The sequence below is a fragment of the Nomia melanderi genome, chromosome 6, assembly GCF_051020985.1.
Source record: "Nomia melanderi isolate GNS246 chromosome 6, iyNomMela1, whole genome shotgun sequence".
NCBI classification, from domain to species: Eukaryota; Metazoa; Arthropoda; class Insecta; order Hymenoptera; family Halictidae; genus Nomia; species Nomia melanderi.
In genome coordinates, this window is record NC_135004.1 from 19,160,862 (window position 1) to 19,183,612 (window position 22,751).

Genomic DNA, 22,751 nt, shown 5'->3' on the forward strand with positions numbered 1-22,751 from the left:
GTCTTCTTTCGAGCAACGGGACATATGATATTTCGATAGAACGTTCGTCGTAGTTCGTCAATCGAAATTCAAAGCACAACGACGCTCTTTTTAAATCGACGTACCGATACTTGGATCAAGGCTAACTAAATCTATGCCCACGGGCACTCTAGTGACACTCTCCTCGCGAAAAGTTACCCTCTCCGTACCTACCTTTACCTGCCGTGTGCGTATCGAGCCCTACATAGAACCGCTCTCGCATGCACAGTGTCGGAAAGCTTCTAGAGCGGAGGTACCGTGTTTTCGAGTTACTAGCGTGGAGGGAGTATGTTGGACACTTCTGACCCAACTACCGACCAAAGTAGCTATTTGAATATTTCTTATGACAATTGCGAATTACGATAGAACGCCCCTCCTCCTATTATTGCTCTTTATTTTGTTTCTCTCCAATTAAACCTCTCCAAATTGTACCATGTATCGACGGGATGCAGCAGACGAGAAAACCTAATGAGCTTCTACGATACACAAACAAGTAGTTTCCTCGCGTAAACGATAAGGAAGCTTTTTGGTTCGAATCACGGGGAATCTCTCGGTTCGGGATTTTCGAATTAAAAGAAAATAAGATACAATGAATTTGAATGTGTGCAAGTAATTCTAATCGCTTTAAGGGATCAATTGGTTATCGTTATACGTTTCTGTAAATATATATATATCTATATATATACACATATATATTTTTAAATATAACAAAATAGTACAAAATACAACAAGCATTTTGGCAGTGTAATCATCATTGAGTCGATCGGACTACACCAATAACAATTTGCATACATGTATGACTATATATTATATAACACAATGTCGATTTTGAATAATTATCCTTTCCAACGATTATCTTACCGCGCTGATATTTGATACGCTTATGATAACAGAAAACTTCATTTATGACTCGTGCGTGGACTCGTGCAAATAATTTATCATGCATCAACGATCAACTGGCCATTCTGTGCTTCCTCTTTGTCTGTCATTGTAAACGAGGGTAATTCTGCTTTAGTAGCCAATTGAAGGGCATGAAACCATCTAAAAATTAGAGATTTCTCATAAAACATTGAACAATGTGAAACATAAATGGCGCAAGGCACAAGGAACACCCACTTCTGCTTGTCTTCTTGCGACGATGCTTGTAAATAATAACTCTTCCTGGAATGATGCATCTTAAGAGCTTTAGGTCTATCTTTAAAACTCAACGGATCTTCGTCGGATAATTCGGTGGCTTCGGTCACGATAAAACCGGGCATCGGAGTCGCTGTCAGAGCCATAGTTTCAGTTTCAGATTTGAAGGTGTACAAAACAAAGTCGATGTGCAAAGCGAACCATCGTCTGATCCAAGGTTTGCTCGGTTGAGTTTTTAGTAAAAGGTATCCCGATATAACCGACGGCGCATTCGCCGAAACCTGCAATAGACTCGCTACAGGCCCGGACGGCGATGACGAAGAAGGTGATTTGGAAAGCGGTTGTTGCGTTAACGTGGCATGGCACAACCGACAAACCCTCATATGTTTATTATCCTCGAACAATAATTTTTGATTCGAACATTTACCGCAAACTACCTGTAACGAGATTAAATGAAACAATAGAAACATTTTCGCCGCTTCGAATGATACTTTGATTCCGTCTGTTCTAATCATTAGCAACGATACAGTACGAAGAAACATACTTACTATTCCGCATGCTCTGCAATTATGTTTTCTCTTCATTACAGAAAAGAATACGTCACATATCATGCATTTGGTAACATCCTCGGTCTTTATAACAAGCGTCTTGACATTTCCGGTCTTCAAGCTCGCCTTTCTTCTCATAATTTCTTGCATCGTATTGAAAAGCGCCTCCAGCCACGAAGCCTTCTCTTCAGCCGCGTGCGTGTACAGTTCGACACTTTTCTCTTCGTCCCTGATGTAAAAGGTGTTCGCCGTTTCTAAATTGTCGCCTTCGATTACTTGTAAATTCTCGACCATGAATTTCGCTCTCAACCGATACAATGGCCCGGGAATTAGCCGTATCGAGCAAAGTAATAATAAATCACTAAACTGAAAAGAGACAAAGAGGATTCGATTGTCAATCGTCTCGCGCGTTCTACTCTGAACCAAGTCACACACGACAAACGTGCATACGATTCAGCGTACCTACCAGAAACAAATGTCTTTCCTGATGATCACCGCTTCTTGCTGAAATTTTAACGATGCGACCCTCTTTTACAAGTTCCCGTGTCGCGCTAACTAGATCTGTTGTATCGTATATGCTCTCTTGTATTTCTAGAAGCTTTTTGAACTTATCAATCTTCTTCATTGCATCGTTTGTATGATTAGCAGCGGTAGATACTAATCCCAAAGCCTCTGCGAGAAAGAAAGCCATGTCTGTTCGTTTGATTCTACGATTACAATCGTCGCCAACTACCGACGTCTATTTAAACGTGCCCCGTTCAACAAACGTTTAAATAGAAGCCATTCCTTGCTAGATGCGCATTACTCTACGAGGAAGCAATTCAGCGAATGGAACTCGAAAGATCCTTACTTTTAGCGTCCTCGTAATCAGCATTTTCTTCTGTGAGGTTTCTCAGGTAATCTTTCAGGAGAAGCTCGTATCTTGGTAATCTTTGTATAGGGCTCAACATATGATGTGGCAACGATAATTTGGCACACTCGTCCAATTTTTGAATCTCGTTGATAATCGCGGCAAATCTGGCGACTTTAATTTGCAGAGTGTGTATTAAGTTCATGGCATAATCAAAATTTTTTACATATTCCGTATACATCTTTAGGAACGGAGCAAAATTCTTCATAATATCTCCAATTCTGGGATCCGATTCCCAATTTTGTATTCTCTCCTGAAGCTGGGGTAACAGGAAATCATTGTGGAACTTGTAAATCGACTTAATATTAGAGAACATGTGTTGAACTGTTTCCATAGGAAACATAGGATGTGCTCTGTTTTCTTGATCGACCCTAAACTGAAATACTTGGTCGATTAGTCTTAAAACATTAACATAATTCTTTTCTGTAGCCAATAATTCTTCAGCAATTTGACGCGCTTTCTTTCTCCTCGAATTCACACAGCACGCATTACCACCTGATTTTGTCTCCAATGCTGTATCGTCGGTACAATCAGCACTTATCGCGGAAACCGTTTCGGAGGATTTAGTACCCTCAGATTCCTCTTCGCTCTCGGATTCACTTACTGTATACGAATCTACCGTATACCGACGCGAATTTCGTTCTACCGTTAAATATCTGTAAACGTTACAGGTGGTGTACTCTCTTTCATTCGTTTGCACAGCCTACACTACGAATGACATAACTTACCTGCTGTTTCTATATTCCAACACACCGTGTGCTAATCGAAATGGCACATTTATAGAGTCGTCCTCGTTTTCCTTGATACCGATACCGTCCGTTGGACTCTCAGCGGTCATTAAAAATGAGCGAAATCGTGAATAACCACCAAAGGTTTCTACCCGATGAAACAAATGTTTATTATACTCTTATAATTCTTTACTATCTACTCTTATGTTCGAACGATCGAATACAATTGGATTCACGTATTTAGTACCTGAACATTTCGTTGCTCTGTTCAAACACGATTCATCGTCTTCCACATCGGAGTCCAGTTCGGTGTAAAAGGTACTATTCGACGATTGCATCTTGGAACCAAACATTTTGAAAGTAACGCCACGATCGTTTTTATCAATCAACTGTGAAAACAATCTGGTCGCTCCAAATGAAACCTCTATAAGTTTGCCTTGTTGCATCCTATAGCTCTAGATAATGAGTCTGTTATTAATCTATTGTACACGCAGAGTATGTAAAATTCAAATCTCTCCCGTACCATCTAATTTGTAGCATTGCAACGAGAAGAATGACAATAGAAAGGTACCTCTTGTCCATTATCCGTTTTTCACATAAATACCGTCTTATCCGTGAAATTCATTGCTTGCCGATTGCATCTGCCGTTTTCCCTTGTTTCAAACTTGTAGAAATATTTATAAACAGCAGCCACGTTCATACAAATATTAACATTTATTCAATGGATAAACATATACCACAGACGTGTGCGTACACTATTGTATGTGTATATACATATATATATACATATATAAAGTAAACCAGTGGTTCCATCAACTTTCATAACCGAGACGAACAATTCCGAGTGTTTCAATAAAGTACTTGAGTCAACGAAGAGTGATTTACCTAACATTACACGCAACAACGATTGCACTTTTCTATTTGTAATTTCTTATCAATATTCATTTCCAAACTTGTCTTTGGATCAAAGAATACGAAAATTTCGTTGACGAATGGTGACAGTAACCGACTAAAGTCAAAAAGTAAAAATTATATTATTCTCTATCTGTAAGGTCAATCGACTTTGACCTTCTTACTTTCAACAATACGTGCTAAACAGAGCGATATCCGATCTGTGTATGCATGTGGTTCATCGTACATGCACTTTAAATCTATTACATCTACACATCACTAATGGTCAGAATAGTGACCAACCCATTGCACCAATCAGACCTTATGTACCTGAAATGATAGAGGAGTGGACAATTATTCCAACAGTCAGCGTGTGCCTGTACACACGCGCGCGCGTTCATTCACATTGATGCCTCGCGTATTCGTTACACATTCTTATATAGATTTTTACGCCTCGTACTTGTTTGAAATAATTATCGAACACTGATGCGTCGACACTTTTGTGGACTATGTAACAAAATATTTTCAACAAAAACTGTTCGTATAGTCGCCTCGAACAAGTATTCGGCTATATCGGAATCGACCAATAGAAAACACAATTCAAGAAATATAAGATAAGTGATGACAATATTAAGCAGTCGCGACGTTTTCAATGTTTTCATAGAAGAGAAAGGACTTTTAAAACCTTAAAATGACAAAATGTTCGGTATAAATCTACAAGTAATCAAGGTTCATGGTCACGTTAGAACTGTATCACCGTTTTGCGATACCGTGCAGCGATCTCAAACGAGAGAAGGGTATCGATCATAGTCTATTTCACTTCACAATGTAGCTTTAATGAAAAAGTTCATGCTCATCGTAATTGATTATCTAATGGTGTGTAAACGTGATACAGTTTTTCCACGTTGTTGCAATTTAGCAAGTATCGTTGTTATATTATTCGGTATATACATATATACGTATATATGTACATATATACATATGTATATACATATATCTGTACGTATATATTTCGCGGGTATGCGTGTTTATGGGTAATATTTCCCAAGATTCTTTGGTATCGAGCCGCGAGGCTGCGCGAAACACCGAGAATCGAATTTGGTGTACAAGTAGAAAGAAGAAAGAAAAACGGAAAGCGAAATAAAAGACATTCGAATTTTACACAGGATTCGTTCGATTCGATTTTATCATCGTAGATCATGTAACTTTGCATTCGCTATGCGTGCATGTTCTCAAGGACAAGAAAAATGGCGAGCGTTGTTTCTTTGCTGGCGACTTGGCGCGCTTCGTTGTTTAATTCGTTTTTCTCTTTTCTCGTTAATGCCGTGACCGTGACTACGATCGTTGATGTTGTTAATTTTTTTCAGCGAATCATCAACGCATCTACATCACAATTTTTCCCTTGATACTGTTTAGAACGGTACATGATCTCTGCTGTTGCGAACGTTGCAGCATACCTTGTTTCGTGTTACGATCCGTATATTTTGCGTTACGATCATTACGAGAAGACCCAATCCGACGAGTCAAAAAACCTTCTCAACCCCTACACGTTTCCCTTTCAAATATTTTTATCGCGAACGATTTATGCAAACCAACACGAATGATTTTCTCAGTAACAAAAACTCGGTTTAACAAAGCTCGAAACTCCGATGAATCGCAAACGAATCGTTGACGAGTCTTATTTTAAGACGAATGTTTACCCATGGACACGAAACTAAGACTCGAAATAATGACGCGGATCACCGGAGATCATTGCGAAACATTGTTTGTTCGCAGCTCTGGATTCATAGCAAAACATGTCCACGCAAGGCACGGAACTTACGAATTGCCTCGTTACTCGAGATGTCGAGACTATACTGGACGAGACACAGGTAAGGACATCCTTCAACTTTTCTACTCTCTTTGCACATCCATCGATGATCATCCAACCAGACTCTTTATCATCCGTATCAATTATCAGTTTACCTTCTTATTTCATAGGGCAATCGTGCAGACATTTTGGAGTACCTGTCGGTTCTGATTAACGAAGATAACAATGAGAACGGACGAATGCAGGAATTAATATTGGATGAACAGTTGCTAAGTGGCACTACATTGACAGCTGTAACACTACCCGATGGGACACAAGCATTCATGGCGAATAACTCTAACAATGACGGTCAGGGAGATAACGGGCTTGACAGAAATGTGTACAAAATGTTATTTTTATCGATATGGAATGCACAGTTATGATCGCGCTAGGCTGCAGACATTTCCAAATCTGCTTTCTTCGTTTAGAAATATAATATCCGCGTATCGATAAGATTAATTGTACTCGTCAAGTTTTGTTCAATCGTTGTCATGATTTCTTTGCGTAGTAGTAACTTTGCTACCTTCTGTTTTATTCGTAATAGCGGATTCAAAGAATCAAACGACACTAGAATTGGACAATGGAGATACTATATTATTTCGGGATGTATCAGAATTTGCAGACGGTAAGTCATTTTGGTTGGAATTAGATCATGCAATGCGGCTGCAAGCACGTAACATTACCGTAGAGAACGAAGAGAATGCCTATCCAAGGGTGGAGTTCATAGATGGCACAGCCTATGTGGTAACGGGTCATTTAGATGTCGGCAAAGACCTATGGGAAATCGAGAGCGGCAAACTTTCTAAAAAGGACTCTAAGATTTTATTGAATAAACTCTCCACATCGAGGATCAGACATCCTTGTCCCAGGGAAGGCTGTTCAAAAGTTTATAGTACACCCCATCATCTTAAGGTGATATATTATCGTATACTATATACGTTTATATATTGAATTGGTCTCTAAGCAGAATCTTGTTTTAATACGCTTTCAACGCTACGGAGAATTAACGGACTTTCTATCCGAACGATCGTTTATAAACTGGAAACACGATTCTTTGATCGTGCGCCTTTCTTTCGTATCTATGTACAGATCTAAGCACCGTCAGGTCGAAGCTAATCGAACAATGCAACCGTTCGATCGAATTTAATACAAAGCAATGTCGTTGAAATAGGTGCACGAACGATCTCATACTGGTCAACGACCATACCGATGTACATATCCGAAGTGTAAGAAGAGTTTCTCGACAGGATACAGTTTGAAGGCGCATTCGCGTACGCACACGGGAGAGAAACCTTACAAATGTTCGAACGAAGCCTGCGATAAAAGTTTTAAAACTTCAGGAGACTTGTTAAAGCATGTGCGAACGCACACCGGGGAACGGCCTTTTCTGTGTCCATTCGATGGTTGCGGTCGCTCTTTTACTACGAGCAATATCAGGAAGGTAAGGGTGAAAGTAATCGCTCGCGATGGTACAGACCGATATGTCAGATGTACGAATTTGTTACATGTGTATGCGCCGCGGAACAGGTTCACGTGAGAACACATACCGGCGAACGTCCGTATAAATGTACACAACCGAAATGCGGCAAGGCTTTCGCCAGTGCGACTAATTATAAAAATCACATTCGAATCCATTCTGGCGAGAAGCCATATGTCTGCTCTATCGAGAATTGCGGAAGAAGATTCACCGAGTATTCTAGTCTTTACAAACATCACCTGGTAAGTTTACAAGGTTCGTGGTTTCACGATCGACTATCGTGGACAATATAATTGTACATTTTCGTTTGCGTCTCCTATTCACAGGTCCACACACAACAGAGGCCGTTCGAATGTAAAGTCTGCTTTAGGAGATACAGACAGAGCAGTACTCTTATAATGCACAAAAGAACGGCACACGCGTTAGTCGATAACGATGATAACGTGGACATTTTTTTCCAAGAACCAATCTCAGACCCTTCCGTTCGGGCTAAAGATAGGCGAAAGACGAACCTTACTCGGGAACAAAACGATAGCCCTCCTTTGAAGGTAATTCGAAGGATATTTTGCGATTCAAATACTTTCAAAGAAGACCTTTCAAGAGTGTGAATCAATTTTTCTGTTCGTATCATGAAAGATTACAGGGAAGGACAGACAAATTCAAATTCATTCCAAAGCGATCGACGATTTAAACGACAATGAAACACAGATATTACTAGTTGGCGATCCCTCTCAAATCGCAGCGTTGCAGGTTTGTCGATTCAATTTCTTTTCTCAACTTCTACTGTCGTTACACTTCATTCCTCTGTTCTGTATTGCACGAACGACAACGATATTAATGGCGATAATACCAACCGTTTCAAACGTGCAATCTGTTCACAGAAAATCGAGTTGAACGGTGGTTTCGACGAGCCTGAGATCGACACCTCGTTCGAAGAACTGAACATAAAGATCGAAGACATAGAACTTGGATGGAATTAGCGCTTCGTTTGAACGACGGTGGTTGCTCAAACATTTATTCGTTTTGCAAATTTTCAATATTTTTCTCTCAAAGTATATCGCAATTTCGTTGCCACTAATTATCTCGCCAAAGTTGTTTCTATTGTAAAAAGAAAGGAAATAAAGCAGTTCGATTAAATATTTGATCAACGGTAATCAGGATTTGAAGTTTATACGGTAATAATCGGATCAATTTGATTTATCGATTTGTTTATTGTCATCACTATTATTACTATTACTACTATTACTACTATTACTACTATTACTACTATTACTACTATTATTACTATTATTACTATTATTACTATTATTACTATTGTTGCTGTTGCTGCTACTAGTAGTCGTTGTTGTTGCTGTTACTGTTGCTGCTGCCGCTGTCGCTGCTGCCGCTAGTATTATTCGGAACAACCACTACCTTCGTTCATTCATCGATTGTTCTCGTAAACGAATTAATCTGTATCAGTGTTTTATTCCAAAATTACCTGCCAATTAAAAGTTGGGTTATCGATAATCATTCCATGCATCGTTTCTTTCATTTTCACTTGGTTGCGTTGCAGTTAGAGCGTATGATGGGCGTATATTCGAAGGTCGATTCGAATCATGCGGACGTATACAATCGGTATTATAACGGATAAAGCTTCGTTTAGTTTGTGCCTTGGTACTCGGGATGTCGCGAGAAAGGTGATACATACGAATCAACTGTAAAGATTGTCACGATACACCTTTTCAGCGATTAACCGGCAATGAATAATAGTTTAGAGCGCAAACGTTTCGCGTTACGAAAAGTAAGAATCCTCCGACACTAACACAGACAGATTTGACGTGTTATGAATCATCAATAAGATTATTGAGTAGTCATCAAACGGGAGAAAGGAAAAGAAAGAAGTGCCGATGGCTTTCCGCGAAACAGGGGCCAATGCGACGTATAAATTATTCGAGGATGGCCGCGGACGGGGACTACGGCTCAAAAAGAGCTACCAATCGTTATTAGCATGAATTTACTAATCAAATATTTTTATTAACACGTCCTGTTACCGGTTCTGGACTTTTCCAGAAGATCCGTATCAGTTACATATGTTCGAACATCTCATCGAGCAGTAAACGTCGCGCGCGCGACTCAACTGTATACCGCCGGCTCGTTTTCTTATCTTCCATTGTAGTATTAGTTTTTCTTGCGTTTTCAAATTCATCCCTTTGCGTGTTTTAACGTTCGATTTCCCTGATACAGGTTCAACAAGTTTTTTCTCATTCGTACGTTATCAACGATGGGTTAAAAAGTAAATTTCTTTGACTTTTCGTTCAACGCAACGTCGTTAGTTCCGATTTGAATTTGACGCATATACGAAATACGGTCAAGTGCAAAGATCGATGCAAGTTTTTTTTTCAAAAACTATCGGATTCCGTTTAATTCTCTTATTTTGTTATTAGCAAAAGTTTCAAAGTTGCACGTTCATTGGTAGACTCGGGTTCGAACAAATCTTGCTGGCACCGATGCAAATCGCACGTGTCGTCTTACGCCAGAAAGAGATTTCAACGTTACGATAGAAGACACAGCCCGTAGGATCGATGGTAAGTTTTCGTAAATATCACCGAATCGCGGCGCAGCGTAGGCTCTGCTTCTATCGGAACGAAATAGATGGCCGTTAATCGACACTTTTGTCGATCTATTTCGAAACGGAGAATCGTGTAACGCGATTAATTTACATTTACTTTACGTATAGGTTTGTCAACGGTACTTGGAAAAGAAAAAAAGTATCATGAGAAACGACCGTACTCGCCTCACGCGGTTACACGTACCGTCCAGACTCCAACAGACGTAGACGTAGACGAGTTTAACGTTTAATTCATCCATCGTTCGCGGGCGACCCAATTCAGTTCACAGTCGTCATGTACATTAGCTCATGCACGTTTCGACCTGTTTCGCTGTTTCATCATTCGTGTTGTACCGCTTTTGTTGCTTTTCGGTATCAGTCGGTTTTCATCTTTCGGATGCTCCTGTGCTTCTCCTGGAGTCTCTCCGCTCGCGAAGCTGCATAATTGAACAATTGCATAATTGCGGTCAACCGACAGTCCCAATTAACGCGGTCTCGGACGAACTTGAAATAATTGACGGCATCATGAAAATTCGATAGTCACCGGCATCGTTGGGCGTTAGATTAATTTGAAAGAAATGGGCGGGTAACGTTTCTGTGGAGTTCGTACCGATCACATTATTCGAACGACTCGATAATTCTTTCATGAACAAACAATTCATTGGAATAATAAAGTGAGAACGAGTGGCGCAGGATGCGCGACGAAAGGTATGTATCGTATGTACGTATATACACACGGAGGGAAGTTTCGATGCAACGGTGTGATCGGTATTAAGAGTAACTCGTTTCGAGTTACTCGACAAAACGATAGGGAAATGGTAATAAATAAGTACCTTTTATAATTTCAAGGCGTGTCAAATAGAGAATATTTGAAAGGAACGATTTCGGTCCACCTGGTAGTTCCAGTGTTAACGGCGCGTACGTGTTTTTCGAATTTCTCAAGGATTGTATTCGGCATCTTTACGAACGTACCGTGTTCTAAATTCGGGTAAAACATCCTTCGAGGTTTCAACCGTTTCAACGACGATCGAAACATTATCGAAGGTAACTCATTGTTTTACTTTCGATAGCCCATTATCGGAAGCACTTTGCTTTTGTTGGTACAACGATTGGTTGATCCATTGGTTTATTCGGTATCTGTTTCAAAATTGTTTACACGTGTAAAGAAGATAAGCTCTTCCTTTATTCGTGTCCGCGTAATCTCGGTGGTGTATCTCTATTTCTCTAAAGCTAAAGGTGGTTATTGCCTTTCTCGAATAAAAGTATTTCATTCGACGCGTGTACAGAGTCGTTCGCCTGGCAGATTAATACTTTAATAGAACGGTGGCTGGCAGAAACGCGCTTGACGAACGGCAAGTTTGAGTAACGGTTCGTTCGCAACGACGCGTAGAGACGGCTCGGACCTCACGGGTCTACGCCCAACAGTATTTAAGGGTAAGAGTACTCGCGCTATCGGAATTTCCGTGAAGAAAATCCAATGTTGTCGTACTTGATTCGCAAGATTATACGCAGAGAGACATCGAAATATCCGGAATTGTAACGCGACCGATCGAGGCGGGAGGAATACCGTGGCGCCGGGGATAAAATGGGACAGCATCGAAGAACGAGCGGCTCGCCGAACACGGATGTGTGCGTTCTCTACGCGATAAATCATGCGTCCGATCGACCTTGTCCTTCGATCTTTCAACCAGCAGAATATATTGCGGTTTGCGCTTTGTGCTTTGCGTTTTGCAAAGCACACTACGCGAGTTACGTAAAAGTGTCGTATCGACGAAAGAAACATTTTTGTCGCCGACCGCGCTTGATAGCTGTGAAAATTGTAGTCACGCGGCAGAGAAACGTCCCCAAGTCCATTTAGTTCTGGACATCGAGACGATCAGTATTCATCGATAACGCATTCCTCGCGCGTTCCAGAGAACTAGCCGACTGAATCGTCTGCGACCAACTACCGTCTTTCACCAAAGAGGTACACTATTCTTTGACTCTTCCGTTCTCTTTGTTTCGCGAAAACTACCGCGACCAATCGAAAATTGGTCCACGCTTCTCAACTGTCGGACATAGGTACATTCTTTACGACTCGTTTAATCGCGAAAAGCAGTCGCGCAACGACGAGTGCGTAGATAATTCTGCTCGTCCCGTCGTTTATTCACAATTTAGCCGTCTGCCCGACTCGACGAGATAGGAAAACCACGGACGGCGAGACATTAATATAAATGTAAAATACACCGCGAACGAATGTTGATGTTACGCATCGTTGAGAAACGGGTAAATTCATGTGATATTCAACGAGCACCGTACCTTATTAATGCCCCGCTTTCGAGATCCGGTTCGAGGATTAAATTAACCGATATTCCGTGTTCTTTTTGCAGAACATTCGCACATCTTTTCCGAAACGCAAAGGAAGAAACTCGAAGCATGAAAATTCAAAGGTATTATCGGCGATGATTAGAGTTGTCGGTACTTAAAATCGTATCGTATATCTACGAACAGTGACCACATCGAGGGAGAAAAAGAAGATTTCCGAAGGCCACAAAATCAGAGTCTAAAGAGTTATCAGGCGATAATGTCTTGTCGTTGTAGTCTACTTGACCGTCCGTAATCTGGTTTTAGTGCCGCTGTAGTAAGAATCGCGACAGCGATCCGCGAATTTGTCGGTCCATCATCTCGCGATACCTAGCGTTCGTTTCCTTCCGTTTCGTTCCGTTTCGTTTCGTTTCGTTTCGTTTCGTTTCGTTTCGTTTCGTTTCGTTTCGTTTCGTTTCGTTCTGTTCCGATCCGTCATCGATCAACCTACCGTCCGATTCGACAAGATCGTGGCGATCGAGTCGCAAATTTACCGACAACCAGACGGAAGCAAAACAACTGACAGGAAAAAGCCGATAGATGAAATTCAATGAAAGCCGACGTCAACGTTGCTTTTCCAACGCAGACCTTTTCGACTGTTCTTGACGGATAGTTTGTCGCCTTGGTCAGCTTCGATCAAAGTATGTCGAAGAAACAATGGATGGTCCTGCTGATGCTGTTCTTGACTTACTTATTGCTAGGTGCCTCCATCTTTTACCATATCGAGAGTCGCCTAGAGATCGAACGCGTCGAAAAGGCCAAACGCGAACGCATCGAGATCAATGGTGAGCAGCAGAGTTGCTCGCGTAAACCTGCCTTCTCTTGCAGAGAATTTCTTCTCCCTACGATTCGTCGACGACCACCGACGATCCACCCACGATTCGTGTCTGGGAAACGCCGTGTTCGCTACGAATGCAACGCAGCATTGCTTTCTCGACGATTCGATTGGATATTTGCTTGTACCGCCGAAAAGGACGGTTCGTCGGTGAATCGTCGGAGAATCGTCGGAGAATCGTCGGAGCAAAAGAGAAACTACGTCCGTTACCGCAAGATTCATTGTTCGCGAAATCACCTCATCCTGCCACTCCTCGCAGCTGTTTATCCGGGAAATTAACCGCTATTACCGTCTACGAATGTTGGTTTCCACTTGACCGCGGTAACACGAGTATTCGTGACATTCCTGGACAACGTTTCGCGTTGAGAAGCAAAGTTACCACTGTCGCACAGTCATGCTGCCTATTTCGCGTTCCCGAAATTCATCACCTCGAAGAACGATTTATCGGTTCGGGTTGTACTGGATACAGTGCGATAACATCGGCTGTCGCTCGCCGTTTACGCAACGACAAAAACACAACGGCGCAACGTTATTAATCCATTTCTTTCGACCTTTCTTTTCGACAGCCAAAAAGCAACGATACGAGTTGAATGGAAAACCTGGCGATTCGTGACGGCACGGTAGCACGTAGTTTTATCGCGTTTCTATCGCCCTTTCGATTCTGACTATTCTTTTCCTTCGTTCGCGAACCCCCGTCTCCGTCACCGCGTAAACAGAAGATCCAGCTAATCGAGAACAAACCGACAGTACAGGCGATAAGATACGCATTCGTGTACTCGCATTCGCATGCCCTAAACGCCATACAGATAGAAATTTGATCAGCGAGGAGCTGGTGAATCGTACCAACTAACTTACCATTCACCGTGAAACCGTGATCATCGCACAGAATGAAAGCACAACTACGGATGCGTTGTGTATCTATAGAGAATCGATTCAGTTTAGCTGGCTTCACATTTTCAGCTTTACTTCACGCGTATTACGTGCCCAATCTCAGCCACGACCACGACGAAATTCTTGGAAAACTGACGCGATACTGTGGAAAGTCGGTTTACAATTACACCGCAGACGAAACGGATCCCTTGAAATGGGACTTTTACAACAGCTTTTATTTCGCATACACCGTGGTCAGTACAATAGGTACGTATCGAACACGCAACGTGTTCTTCGTTGTACAATCTGCGTGTGTTACACACATTCTCGCTTCGATATAAATCAGAATTCGATCAGATTCGATGAAAAAAAATAAACGGAACCACAATCTTATCGTGCGCGTTACGCATTTTAATGTACACATCATCGACGATACTGACGACAATAACCGGCGAGTCGACCGGTCAAAATAAGACCCGTATCCACGAAACCCGACATTATTTCAAACTTGTTCGACACTCATCTGCGTATTCGATTTTGTACGTGATGCAGGTTACGGGAATTTGGCTCCCACGAATATGCTGGGTCGAATCTTGATGATATTTTACGGACTAATAGGCATACCTATCAACGGAATTTTGCTGACGCAGCTGGGAGAATTCTTCGGACACGTGTTCGTGAAAGCGCACGAGAAATACAAGTCGTACAAGAAGAACCATGCCCGCAACGATTATTGTCCCAGGAAACTGACAACGTTCGAAACGAGAAAAGTTGGACTGGCCGCACAAATATTCGTCTACTTGACGCCCGGCTTTGTGATGTTTATATTTTTCCCGGCATTTCTTTTCTCTCATTACGAAGGTTGGAGCTACGACGAAGCTGTGTATTACGCTTTCGTTACGTTAACAACCATCGGTTTCGGGGACTATGTGGCAGGTCAGAATGCATTTAATCACGTCTATTTCCTTTACATCGTTCAATCAGTGTCCCCCTGTCGCTCGTACGTTGCGGTGCGTACGCGTCCAAACGTACTTGCGCACCTAGACACGTAGGTACACGGTACACCTGTGCACTTACCTACGGCACGTAGTCGAATTCGAAACGCTCCTGAAATGCTGAAACGCGCGCACCCAGCGATTTTAACAGTCGTTTTCCTTGTACACGCTAACAAGGATCTCATCGCGTGCAACGGCTCACACCCGTTTCTTCGTTTCGATTCGATAGCGCGATTGAATAGCGATTGAATAGCGATTCAATGGCGCGTCATCGGGCACGGTTTGTTCTCTGTACTCCCGTTTACGTCTCGAGGGTCCGTTTAACGCGCATTCGTTCAAAAAACGTTGAAGAATTTCTTTCACACTCGACAGGACAAGACAATAGCAAAGGTAGTGGGATTTTTTTCATTTTATACAAGACCTTTCTAATTTGCTGGATTTCTTTCGGACTGGGATACATCGTTATGATAATGACTTTTATCGCCCGAGGTATGCGCAGCAAGAAGATTACGAGAATCGAACATAAGCTGGCGACAAATTTAAAACACACGCAAAGTAAGATCTGGAACGAATTCAATAAAGAGATCAATTATTTGCGCCGCGTTTTCAACGAACTTCAGCTGTCCAAGGTCAAGGTAAAAGAACGCCGCATTCCTTTACTAATCTCTAATCTTCCGCTCTTATCGAAATCCTCCAACTCCATAGATTCCCGCGGTTTAACAATTCAAGCATGGATCGCTCGAAACAACCGGTTGAAATTCAATCGATTCTTTTACGATTCGCTTGTACCGCGACGCAACCTCGCTAAGGGAAATTCACTTTCGAAGATTCCTTTGATTTCAGAGGGTGTACGTTGACGAATGTCATTACGAAGTCCCACGTGCAAACTTCCCGCGAAGCAACAGCTTCCCGGATCTTCGAGACGTGTTGCACGGTGAAAAAGGATACGAATGTTTCGTCCGTCAAAGACCTCGACGTCGCGCGAACAGCGAAGTAGTACCAAAGGTAGGACAAGGTAATCGCACAGCCAATCGTTTGTAACGGTCGCGGCTTTGCGTTTGTTCGACAGGAAGATCAACTGGGGCGCGTCGTCTCCGAGACGGATCTCCAAAGGATAGACAAAACGGCGACGTTCGCGAGCCACGCGATGGTTCAACCGGCCGAACTACTCGCGCGATTGGTCAACATACTCGGCTATATGCCTCCGGCTATCGACGACATCGGTGGCGATTGCTCGAATCAGACGACCTTCGTTCAACAGGATGCACGGCGCAACAGCAGAATCGACGACGAAATTCGGCAGAAAGTCCCGAACGACATTTCGGAGAAGGAATCGACACACGCGCGCGGCTCCGGCCCCGGCGGTTGGACGATTGGCCCGAGCGACCGAATTCCACGATTTCCGAGGCTTCGCTCGAGAGCAACCAGCGAGATCAGACTCCACGAGACTAAAAAGAACGAGGATCGTCACGCGGAGTGGACTTGGTCCGGTGCAACGGCCTCCAAAACCATTCAGGAATTGATGAAAGCGCGAGCGTACGAATCGTCGACCAAGGAATCGTCGGCCAAGGATCGAGCTGCCGCCAAGGAACAGAAATTTTCGACGAAACTTCGTTCCTTCTCGTTGGCGAAATCCGTTCCGAAAGCGCTAATCTCCTCTGGACCTTGGAAACACCGTTTCTCCATTAGCACAGAGAAGAAAAATTCCGATTCGGAGCGCAACGGCAACAGCAAGGACCTTGAGGCGTCCTTCGTGCCGCGCGAAACGTCCTCCACGAGGCGAGACTCGGACGTGAACTACGCTTCGAGAAGAAACTACTACACGCACACCGGTGCCCCCAATAATCATTCGGAGAGGGAAAGTAGCAATCTGCTCGAGGAAACCAGCTTGGCCGATTTCGTTAGAGCTCTCTCGTTTTTACACGCGAGCGTAGCTACCACTGGTAATTGGGCAGCAGCGGCAGCAACGCCGACCGCCGAGGATCGCCTTCACGAAACTCGACCGCGCCGGAAAATGGGCACCGCTTCTCTGTCACCGCCGAAACTTCCTAGTCTCTTCACGTTGTTCTCGTCGAACCCGGTTCCATCTGCCACGGCTCAAGCCAACAATCGACCCGTAACCACACAGCCCAGTTGTCGAGACACGCGGAGGGGCAGTCTCGCTTTCGGCGGTTCCACGGTCCAGAAATCGCGGCGCTTTTCTCTGAGACCGGTCGCGACGCCCATCAGTCCTCCAACGCCGCCAAGGAGCGGTTCGCCCTTCTTACCGGTAACAGTATGCGCAATCTTTGCAGAGATGTATGATTTGTCGAGTAACTTGTTTCTTTCACCAGGAGTCGCGGCGGACGTCGTACGAAAATAAATCGAGCTTTTTATCCGAGTCGCCCAAGGAACCGCTCATTCGTACGGAAGACGGGCCAGGTTTCTCGCCGCCAATGGTACCGCCATCCGCGCTCAACAACGCTCGCCGTTTCTCCTTGCGTCCGATTCAAAATCGGATTGGCGGCACTTCAACGGAGGAGACTGCTGCGAGCGTTGCGACTACGCTGAAAGCTGTACCCCGTTGGAAATCCGGTATGCTGCAGCGACAGATCGGTCAAAAGAACCTTCGACGTCGCGTCAGGGCCTTCAGCCTCAGCGACGTTCACGTTGACGACGTTCGGGAGAAAGTCGAGGAAACCAAGTCATCGTCCGCTACTCGCGAGAGAAGCGATTCCGAGACTGTTGACGAAAGCACGTCGTCGCGGCGAGAAAGGTCGACCGGCGGTGACCAACTATTTGTTACGCCTACCGAGCACGATCATCGCGATCGGCACGTATCGTCGATCGAACCGACGAACGAACGGTACACGCCTTTTTCACGAGTTGCTTCTACGACTACTCGGCTCGACGACAAAACAGTTCGAATCGCCGATCCGTGCTCACGGTTGATCGATCGGTACACGGCTTCGAACGAGTCGCCGCTTTGTCAGCAAAAAATCGAGAGTACAAGGGACAGAGAACGCGATCGCTTTGTTCCCGTACAATCGGTTACATTCGGTAGCTTTCAAAATGCCACCGTTAATCCGCCGATTAATCTGGATCGCAAACAGGCGCCGCTTGTCGCCACCACCGACGCGACGTCGCAACATCCGCTGGAACAAGTTAAAATAGAAACTCCTCCAACGACCACTACTACCTTTCACAGCTCATTCCCAAACACTAACGCCAATACTCTGTCAGACAACTTTCTTCGTCTTACAGAAGTAAAGACGGAAGAACAGGCGTCTCGATCGTACCGTGATCGTAAATTCTGATGCTAAACCGCACCACCTACACTATTCCAATTTTTCCTCTTCGTTTTACGCGATCAAAATCCCGATCATTAACCGTCTGTTGCGTTAGTTGCCAGTCAAGAAGAAATCAGATACGAAAAAAGGCGAAAGCGAACGGAACGGAACGGAACAATGCATTCTCGATATTCGCGTCACGCCTCGTTTCATCGCGCAGGTATCGGGGTTCCAGAAAAGAGAACGTACGTCCCGGTAAGACGATTTCTGAAGCAACTTCAACTTTATTCGGCCATTCAATGCAATAAATTACATAAGAAAGTTTCATTTACACAGGAACACAAGTTTGTCTTCCCTTTCTTCGGTGTGTGTGTTCAAACGAGATATCAAAGTGCGGATTAATAAAGAAAAGAAGCATTTGAATTTCATGGGAAGTTTCACAAGATTTCTATCCGATATGAAATTGTTTAATTCCGCCTAGTGTCGGAGTAACGTCTACTATATTTCCTAGTAACTTATAAATTTTCCAGTCTTTTCCTCAGTTCATCGACCAAAGATGCTCTGGGCACTGATACCTCTGCACGGGACGCAACGTCTCTCAAAGTCACTTCGCCTCTGGCCAATTCCCCTTCACCGATTATTACGGCCAACGGAATACCATTCTCTTCGCAGTGTTGCAACTGTACAAGTAGTTTCGCGTTCTTTTTATACGAGTGCTCGGCTTTCAGTCCACTGTTCCAAAGATCCAACAAAATTTTCATTCTCTCTTCGTGCATGTTTTTTTGAGCGCTTGCCACAAACACTTCGACTTGGGTTGTACGTGTTCTCAAACCGTCTCGACTCAATTTCGCTTCCATAACGCTGAAAATACGTTCGACGCCCAACGACAGACCGACGCATGGTATCGATTTCTTCTTATTGTCGAACATTCCTACCAAATTATCGTAACGTCCACCACCCGCGACGCTACCAACTCCAACGTCGTCGCCTGAAAAGAGACGGAAGCGGTGAGCGATTTTCCAATGAAATGAAATGAAATGAAATGAAATGAAATGAAATGAAATGACTTACCGGTAAGTATAGCTTCGAATATCACACCCGTGTAGTAGTCAAGACCTCTAGCGAGACTGAGATCGAATCGCACGTTGTCTGTCACTTGGAAAATCTTGCAATATTCAAACAATAATTCCATGGCTTCGAGACTTTTGACGGTGGCTTCGTGTTTCATTAGTTCAACGTCTTTCCTTAATTCCGAAATGAGTTCCACGCCGCCGGACCGTGACACATAAGTTCCAATTTTGTCGACGATCGATTCCTCCAGTCCCCTCTCCTCTATTATTTCTTTTCGAACTTCCGGCCAGGGACTTTTGTCGAGTTTGTCTATAGAAGAGCACACACCGCGGTACTTATCCTCCGGCACACCACACGCAGCACATATACCGTTCAGCAACGATCGATGATTCACTTTGATCACGCAAGGTCCTAGCTCCAACGATCGCAAGGCTTCGTAAATAATACGGATACACTCCGCATCGGGAATCATAGGGTCATACTGACCGGCAATGTCGAAATCCTTTAAACGAGAGCAATGCAAACAATTGAGAAATACAAGATTACGCGACAAGTTACCAGTTACCGATGCATTAGTTATTCTTTTAGCTTCACTTACGCATTGGTAGAATTCCCTGTATCTACCCTTGGTAGTGGCTGGATTATCTCTTCGATAAACCTTGGCTATATGATACCTCTTCATGGAGGAGATCTTTCCCATGGCCAAGTATCGGGCAAAAGGTACGGTTAGATCATACCTGAGAGCTAAAATCTCACCACCCTGGTCCTTTAAATCGTAGATGAGCTTCGAGTCCTCGCCATATTTTCCCGTCAAAATATCCTGCGCAGAAAGAAGAAATTTTTCACAAATTTCTACGACGAATCGCTCGCAAGAACGTATCGCTTTGTAATCAAGAAGATTCAGGAACGTACCTTTAATTCAAAGACAGGCGTATCTATAGTCTCCGCCCCATGGCTTTTAAAAACGGTAATTATTTTATCCAAAACTCCCAGCCGCACAGCCATTTGGTCAGGCCTATAATCCCTGGTACCTTTGGGAGTTTTAAGAATAAGCTTCGAGGTCCCATTCTTTTCTTCTAACTGGGCTTTCAGTTCCAGCAATTTGGCAACCTCGTCTGCTATCTGTGGGAAAGAAATAGGATAATTTACAATGTAAATGTATCCGATCCATACGCGTATCCGCGTTTATGTTACAGTTGGCTGGTAGAAACGGTCAATAATTCTGATAATTCTTTTATTCGCGATTAATCCAACAAAACGTTTGTACTATATATTTCCATACCTTCAATCCCGCGATCGAATTAGCGGCATGACAATATTGTCGCGCAGCCAGAATGATATTGGTCCGTGTAAGACACAACATTCCGAAGAAGGGGGCAGTCGTGTACCAGGAACCGGAACGAAAGAAGAAAAGTCCACCTCAGTGTTGATTATCGAACCACCCGAAAGAAGAAACGATACCGTATGAACCAGCTGGCAAGTAAACGCTATAAATTACATTATTTTCTCAATATAGTAGATCAAACATGAAATCCTCGATATTCGGATGCCTTACAGATCGCTGCTGTTAATGAAATAAACGTTAAATAAAAGAATTTCGATGAATCCATAATTTATAGCGTTCTTGCTCGTGAGATGAGAATAACCTCACCTTTTGGTTAATTCCTGAGTGTCGTTGAACCGAGCAAAGGGCAATTATACGATCAATTTTTTCTGCCAAGGGAGTGGGCGAACCTTTCGGCTGAGAAAATGCGTTACGTTCAGCTTGACTGAAACTTTGTATGTTCGTAAACCATCTTTTCAAATGTGACCATTTAGATACTTCTCCATCAAAGGTGGTACAAAAGTTGTACAATGTATTGTCTTTGGCGGTCGGTACCCAACCGCAAACGTAACTAACGTCAGCAAAATCGTGGTTTATGCTGTCCAATTGTGTTTCTATGTCCAATGAATTCGTTACATCCTGAAGGAAGGAAAGAGATGCGATACTAGGATTGCCGGTAAACATTTCAAAGCAGACGAAACATCGAAGATCTTGGAAGAAGAAGACCAGAAGAGTCGGCGCATTTTATCTTACGAAATAAAACGTGACACGCAGAAAGTTGTAATACAAACGGTTGAATTTTACGAACCGCAATCGATCGCGAGTAAACGCGGAAACGTTAGTACCTTCGAGGAACGTTAACACTCTCGAATTCGTAGATAGTCCCGAGAAATAGTGTTACCAGAAGGTATGGTTTTCTCACATGTGACGAAATCGATTGTATACAAAACGAAAAAATAAACGGATAAAACTTTATGATTTGAAAATATAAAAAATACTCGATCATACCTGGATATCGTTGGCATTCGCGGCTTTTAATTTCCGTACAAGATCTCCTTGTTCCTTTACTCGTGCCAACAGTTTCTCCCTGATTTCGTCAGCCATTGCGAGCGCTCGATCCATCCACCTCCGTTCAGGTCCGATTCCAAAGGTTTCACGCGACGCCGCATCGCTATGCTTTCCGATAGGTTATATTCCTGTTCCATTCGAATTCACTACGGTCGCTGTGCAATGCGTACTGGCAAAATCATTCGGAAACCATAGATGTCGCGGCGATATACGATTCCAATCTCAGGCACAAAAATTCCCTGACTTTTTCTTTTGTTCATCTTTTAACTGGATTTTCCAAGTATCGAAAGTTTCCCATTAACGAAGACTTGCAGTGGTCTCGACGGGATTTTACAATGTTCGATGCATAATAAGGAGCAAATCGATGGGCAAAGTATTTTATCCATATGCAAGATCGTACCGTTTCGCGTTTACGATTATTCTCTTTGTTCGCAACGTGGTTTCAGGCAAATGTACCAGTTCAAGTTTAACTGGATTCTTTTTTGGTGCAATCATAGACGAGCTGCTTCCAAGGATAGCGTTGCGCCTCGACGTCTCGAGAAGAAAGGCAACTACTTTACCGTTCGCGCCAACACGACATTTACGAGATTTCGCGTGTTGATATAGAAAAAGTTTTCCTTGCCTGCGTGCGTACCTGGTCTCTCGTGTAAGCGGGGCTGCGCGTAGCGGGCGCTGCCCGAAGCGTGGTGGCAACCGGCTCGGCAGGCGTGCGAATCAACGCGAGTTCAACGACTCTTTCCATCATCCACGAAAGACATAAAGATTCCATGAGTACTTACCCTGCCTCTTCCAAAACGGGAATACGTCTTTTATTGATTTGTATTTATTTGC

At 43.4% G+C, this 22,751-nt stretch overlaps 4 protein-coding genes across 30 annotated transcripts; 2 read left to right on the forward strand and 2 right to left on the reverse strand.

Moving 5' to 3' along the window:
• The first annotated feature begins 250 nt into the window (after positions 1-250).
• On the forward strand, positions 251-9,064 carry LOC116430146 (uncharacterized). Of its 13 annotated transcripts, XM_031983886.2 has the most exons (10): positions 4,955-5,105; positions 6,006-6,100; positions 6,210-6,387; positions 6,623-6,703; positions 6,767-6,990; positions 7,250-7,519; positions 7,606-7,797; positions 7,882-8,103; positions 8,192-8,305; positions 8,437-9,064. In XM_031983886.2, exons 2-10 carry the CDS (start codon positions 6,026-6,028, stop codon positions 8,533-8,535), a joined length of 1,455 nt encoding a protein of 484 aa, XP_031839746.1. In that variant the 5' UTR covers positions 4,955-5,105; positions 6,006-6,025; the 3' UTR covers positions 8,536-9,064. The 13 variants fall into 13 exon arrangements, with proteins under 13 accessions (XP_031839742.1, XP_031839740.1, XP_031839745.1 ...); XM_031983882.2 differs by lacking the exon at positions 4,955-5,105 and adding an exon at positions 251-340 and having other exon boundaries at positions 6,623-6,990; XM_031983880.2 differs by lacking the exon at positions 4,955-5,105 and adding an exon at positions 4,811-4,935 and having other exon boundaries at positions 6,623-6,990.
• On the reverse strand, positions 694-4,472 carry LOC116430145 (FYVE, RhoGEF and PH domain-containing protein 4). The gene is made up of 8 exons (XM_031983872.2): positions 3,862-4,472; positions 3,586-3,793; positions 3,339-3,486; positions 2,551-3,266; positions 2,167-2,393; positions 1,701-2,066; positions 1,135-1,589; positions 694-1,059 (listed from the first exon to the last, which is right to left on the reverse strand). Exons 1-8 carry the CDS (start codon positions 3,862-3,864, stop codon positions 957-959), a joined length of 2,226 nt encoding a protein of 741 aa, XP_031839732.1. The 5' UTR covers positions 3,865-4,472; the 3' UTR covers positions 694-956.
• A 579-nt stretch (positions 9,065-9,643) lies between the features above and the next one.
• Positions 9,644-18,788, forward strand: Ork1 (open rectifier K[+] channel 1). Of its 12 annotated transcripts, none has more exons than XM_076368834.1 (10): positions 10,461-10,853; positions 11,432-11,579; positions 11,658-12,111; positions 12,515-13,273; positions 14,266-14,460; positions 14,746-15,129; positions 15,561-15,823; positions 16,032-16,193; positions 16,258-17,457; positions 17,522-18,788. In XM_076368834.1, exons 4-10 carry the CDS (start codon positions 13,132-13,134, stop codon positions 18,482-18,484), a joined length of 3,309 nt encoding a protein of 1,102 aa, XP_076224949.1. In that variant the 5' UTR covers positions 10,461-10,853; positions 11,432-11,579; positions 11,658-12,111; positions 12,515-13,131; the 3' UTR covers positions 18,485-18,788. The 12 variants fall into 12 exon arrangements, with proteins under 12 accessions (XP_076224951.1, XP_076224955.1, XP_031839849.1 ...); XM_031983978.2 differs by having other exon boundaries at positions 14,284-14,460; XM_031983984.2 differs by having other exon boundaries at positions 14,284-14,460; positions 15,688-15,823.
• Positions 18,722-22,406, reverse strand: HisRS (histidine--tRNA ligase). 4 transcript variants are annotated; one of them, XM_031983990.2, is made up of 6 exons: positions 21,861-22,406; positions 21,180-21,491; positions 20,441-20,650; positions 20,127-20,348; positions 19,529-20,030; positions 18,722-19,445 (listed from the first exon to the last, which is right to left on the reverse strand). In XM_031983990.2, the coding sequence occupies exons 1-6, from the start codon at positions 21,972-21,974 to the stop codon at positions 18,973-18,975; spliced, it is 1,833 nt and encodes a 610-aa protein (XP_031839850.1). In that variant the 5' UTR covers positions 21,975-22,406; the 3' UTR covers positions 18,722-18,972. The 4 variants fall into 4 exon arrangements, with proteins under 4 accessions (XP_031839850.1, XP_031839853.1, XP_076224956.1 ...); XM_031983993.2 differs by lacking the exon at positions 21,861-22,406 and adding an exon at positions 20,811-21,015 and having other exon boundaries at positions 21,180-21,327; XM_076368841.1 differs by lacking the exon at positions 21,861-22,406 and adding an exon at positions 20,811-21,001 and having other exon boundaries at positions 21,180-21,308.
• Positions 22,407-22,751: the final 345 nt, after the last annotated feature.

Bases quoted from the DNA above. Each gene is read 5' to 3' on its own strand.
- Ork1 (XM_076368836.1), top strand. From the start codon at position 13,132: ATGTCGAAGAAACAATGGATGGTCCTGCTGATGCTGTTCTTGACTTAC. The intron at 13,274-14,265 runs GTGAGCAGCAGA...GATTCAGTTTAG, and splicing joins CGAACGCATCGAGATCAATG to CTGGCTTCACATTTTCAGCT. The intron at 15,824-16,031 runs GTAAAAGAACGC...CTTTGATTTCAG, and splicing joins TTCAGCTGTCCAAGGTCAAG to AGGGTGTACGTTGACGAATG.
- LOC116430146 (XM_031983882.2), top strand. From the start codon at position 6,026: ATGTCCACGCAAGGCACGGAACTTACGAATTGCCTCGTTACTCGAGAT. The intron at 7,520-7,605 runs GTAAGGGTGAAA...GCCGCGGAACAG, and splicing joins CTACGAGCAATATCAGGAAG to GTTCACGTGAGAACACATAC. The intron at 7,798-7,881 runs GTAAGTTTACAA...TCCTATTCACAG, and splicing joins GTCTTTACAAACATCACCTG to GTCCACACACAACAGAGGCC.
- LOC116430145 (XM_031983872.2), bottom strand. The intron at 3,487-3,585 runs GTACTAAATACG...TTCATCGGGTAG, and splicing joins CAGAGCAACGAAATGTTCAG to AAACCTTTGGTGGTTATTCA. The intron at 3,267-3,338 runs GTAAGTTATGTC...TAACGTTTACAG, and splicing joins TTGGAATATAGAAACAGCAG to ATATTTAACGGTAGAACGAA.
- HisRS (XM_031983990.2), bottom strand. From the start codon at position 21,974: ATGGATCGAGCGCTCGCAATGGCTGACGAAATCAGGGAGAAACTGTTG. The intron at 20,349-20,440 runs GTACGTTCCTGA...CTTTCTGCGCAG, and splicing joins CGCCTGTCTTTGAATTAAAG to GATATTTTGACGGGAAAATA. The intron at 20,031-20,126 runs GTAAGTGAAGCT...TCTCGTTTAAAG, and splicing joins ACAGGGAATTCTACCAATGC to GATTTCGACATTGCCGGTCA.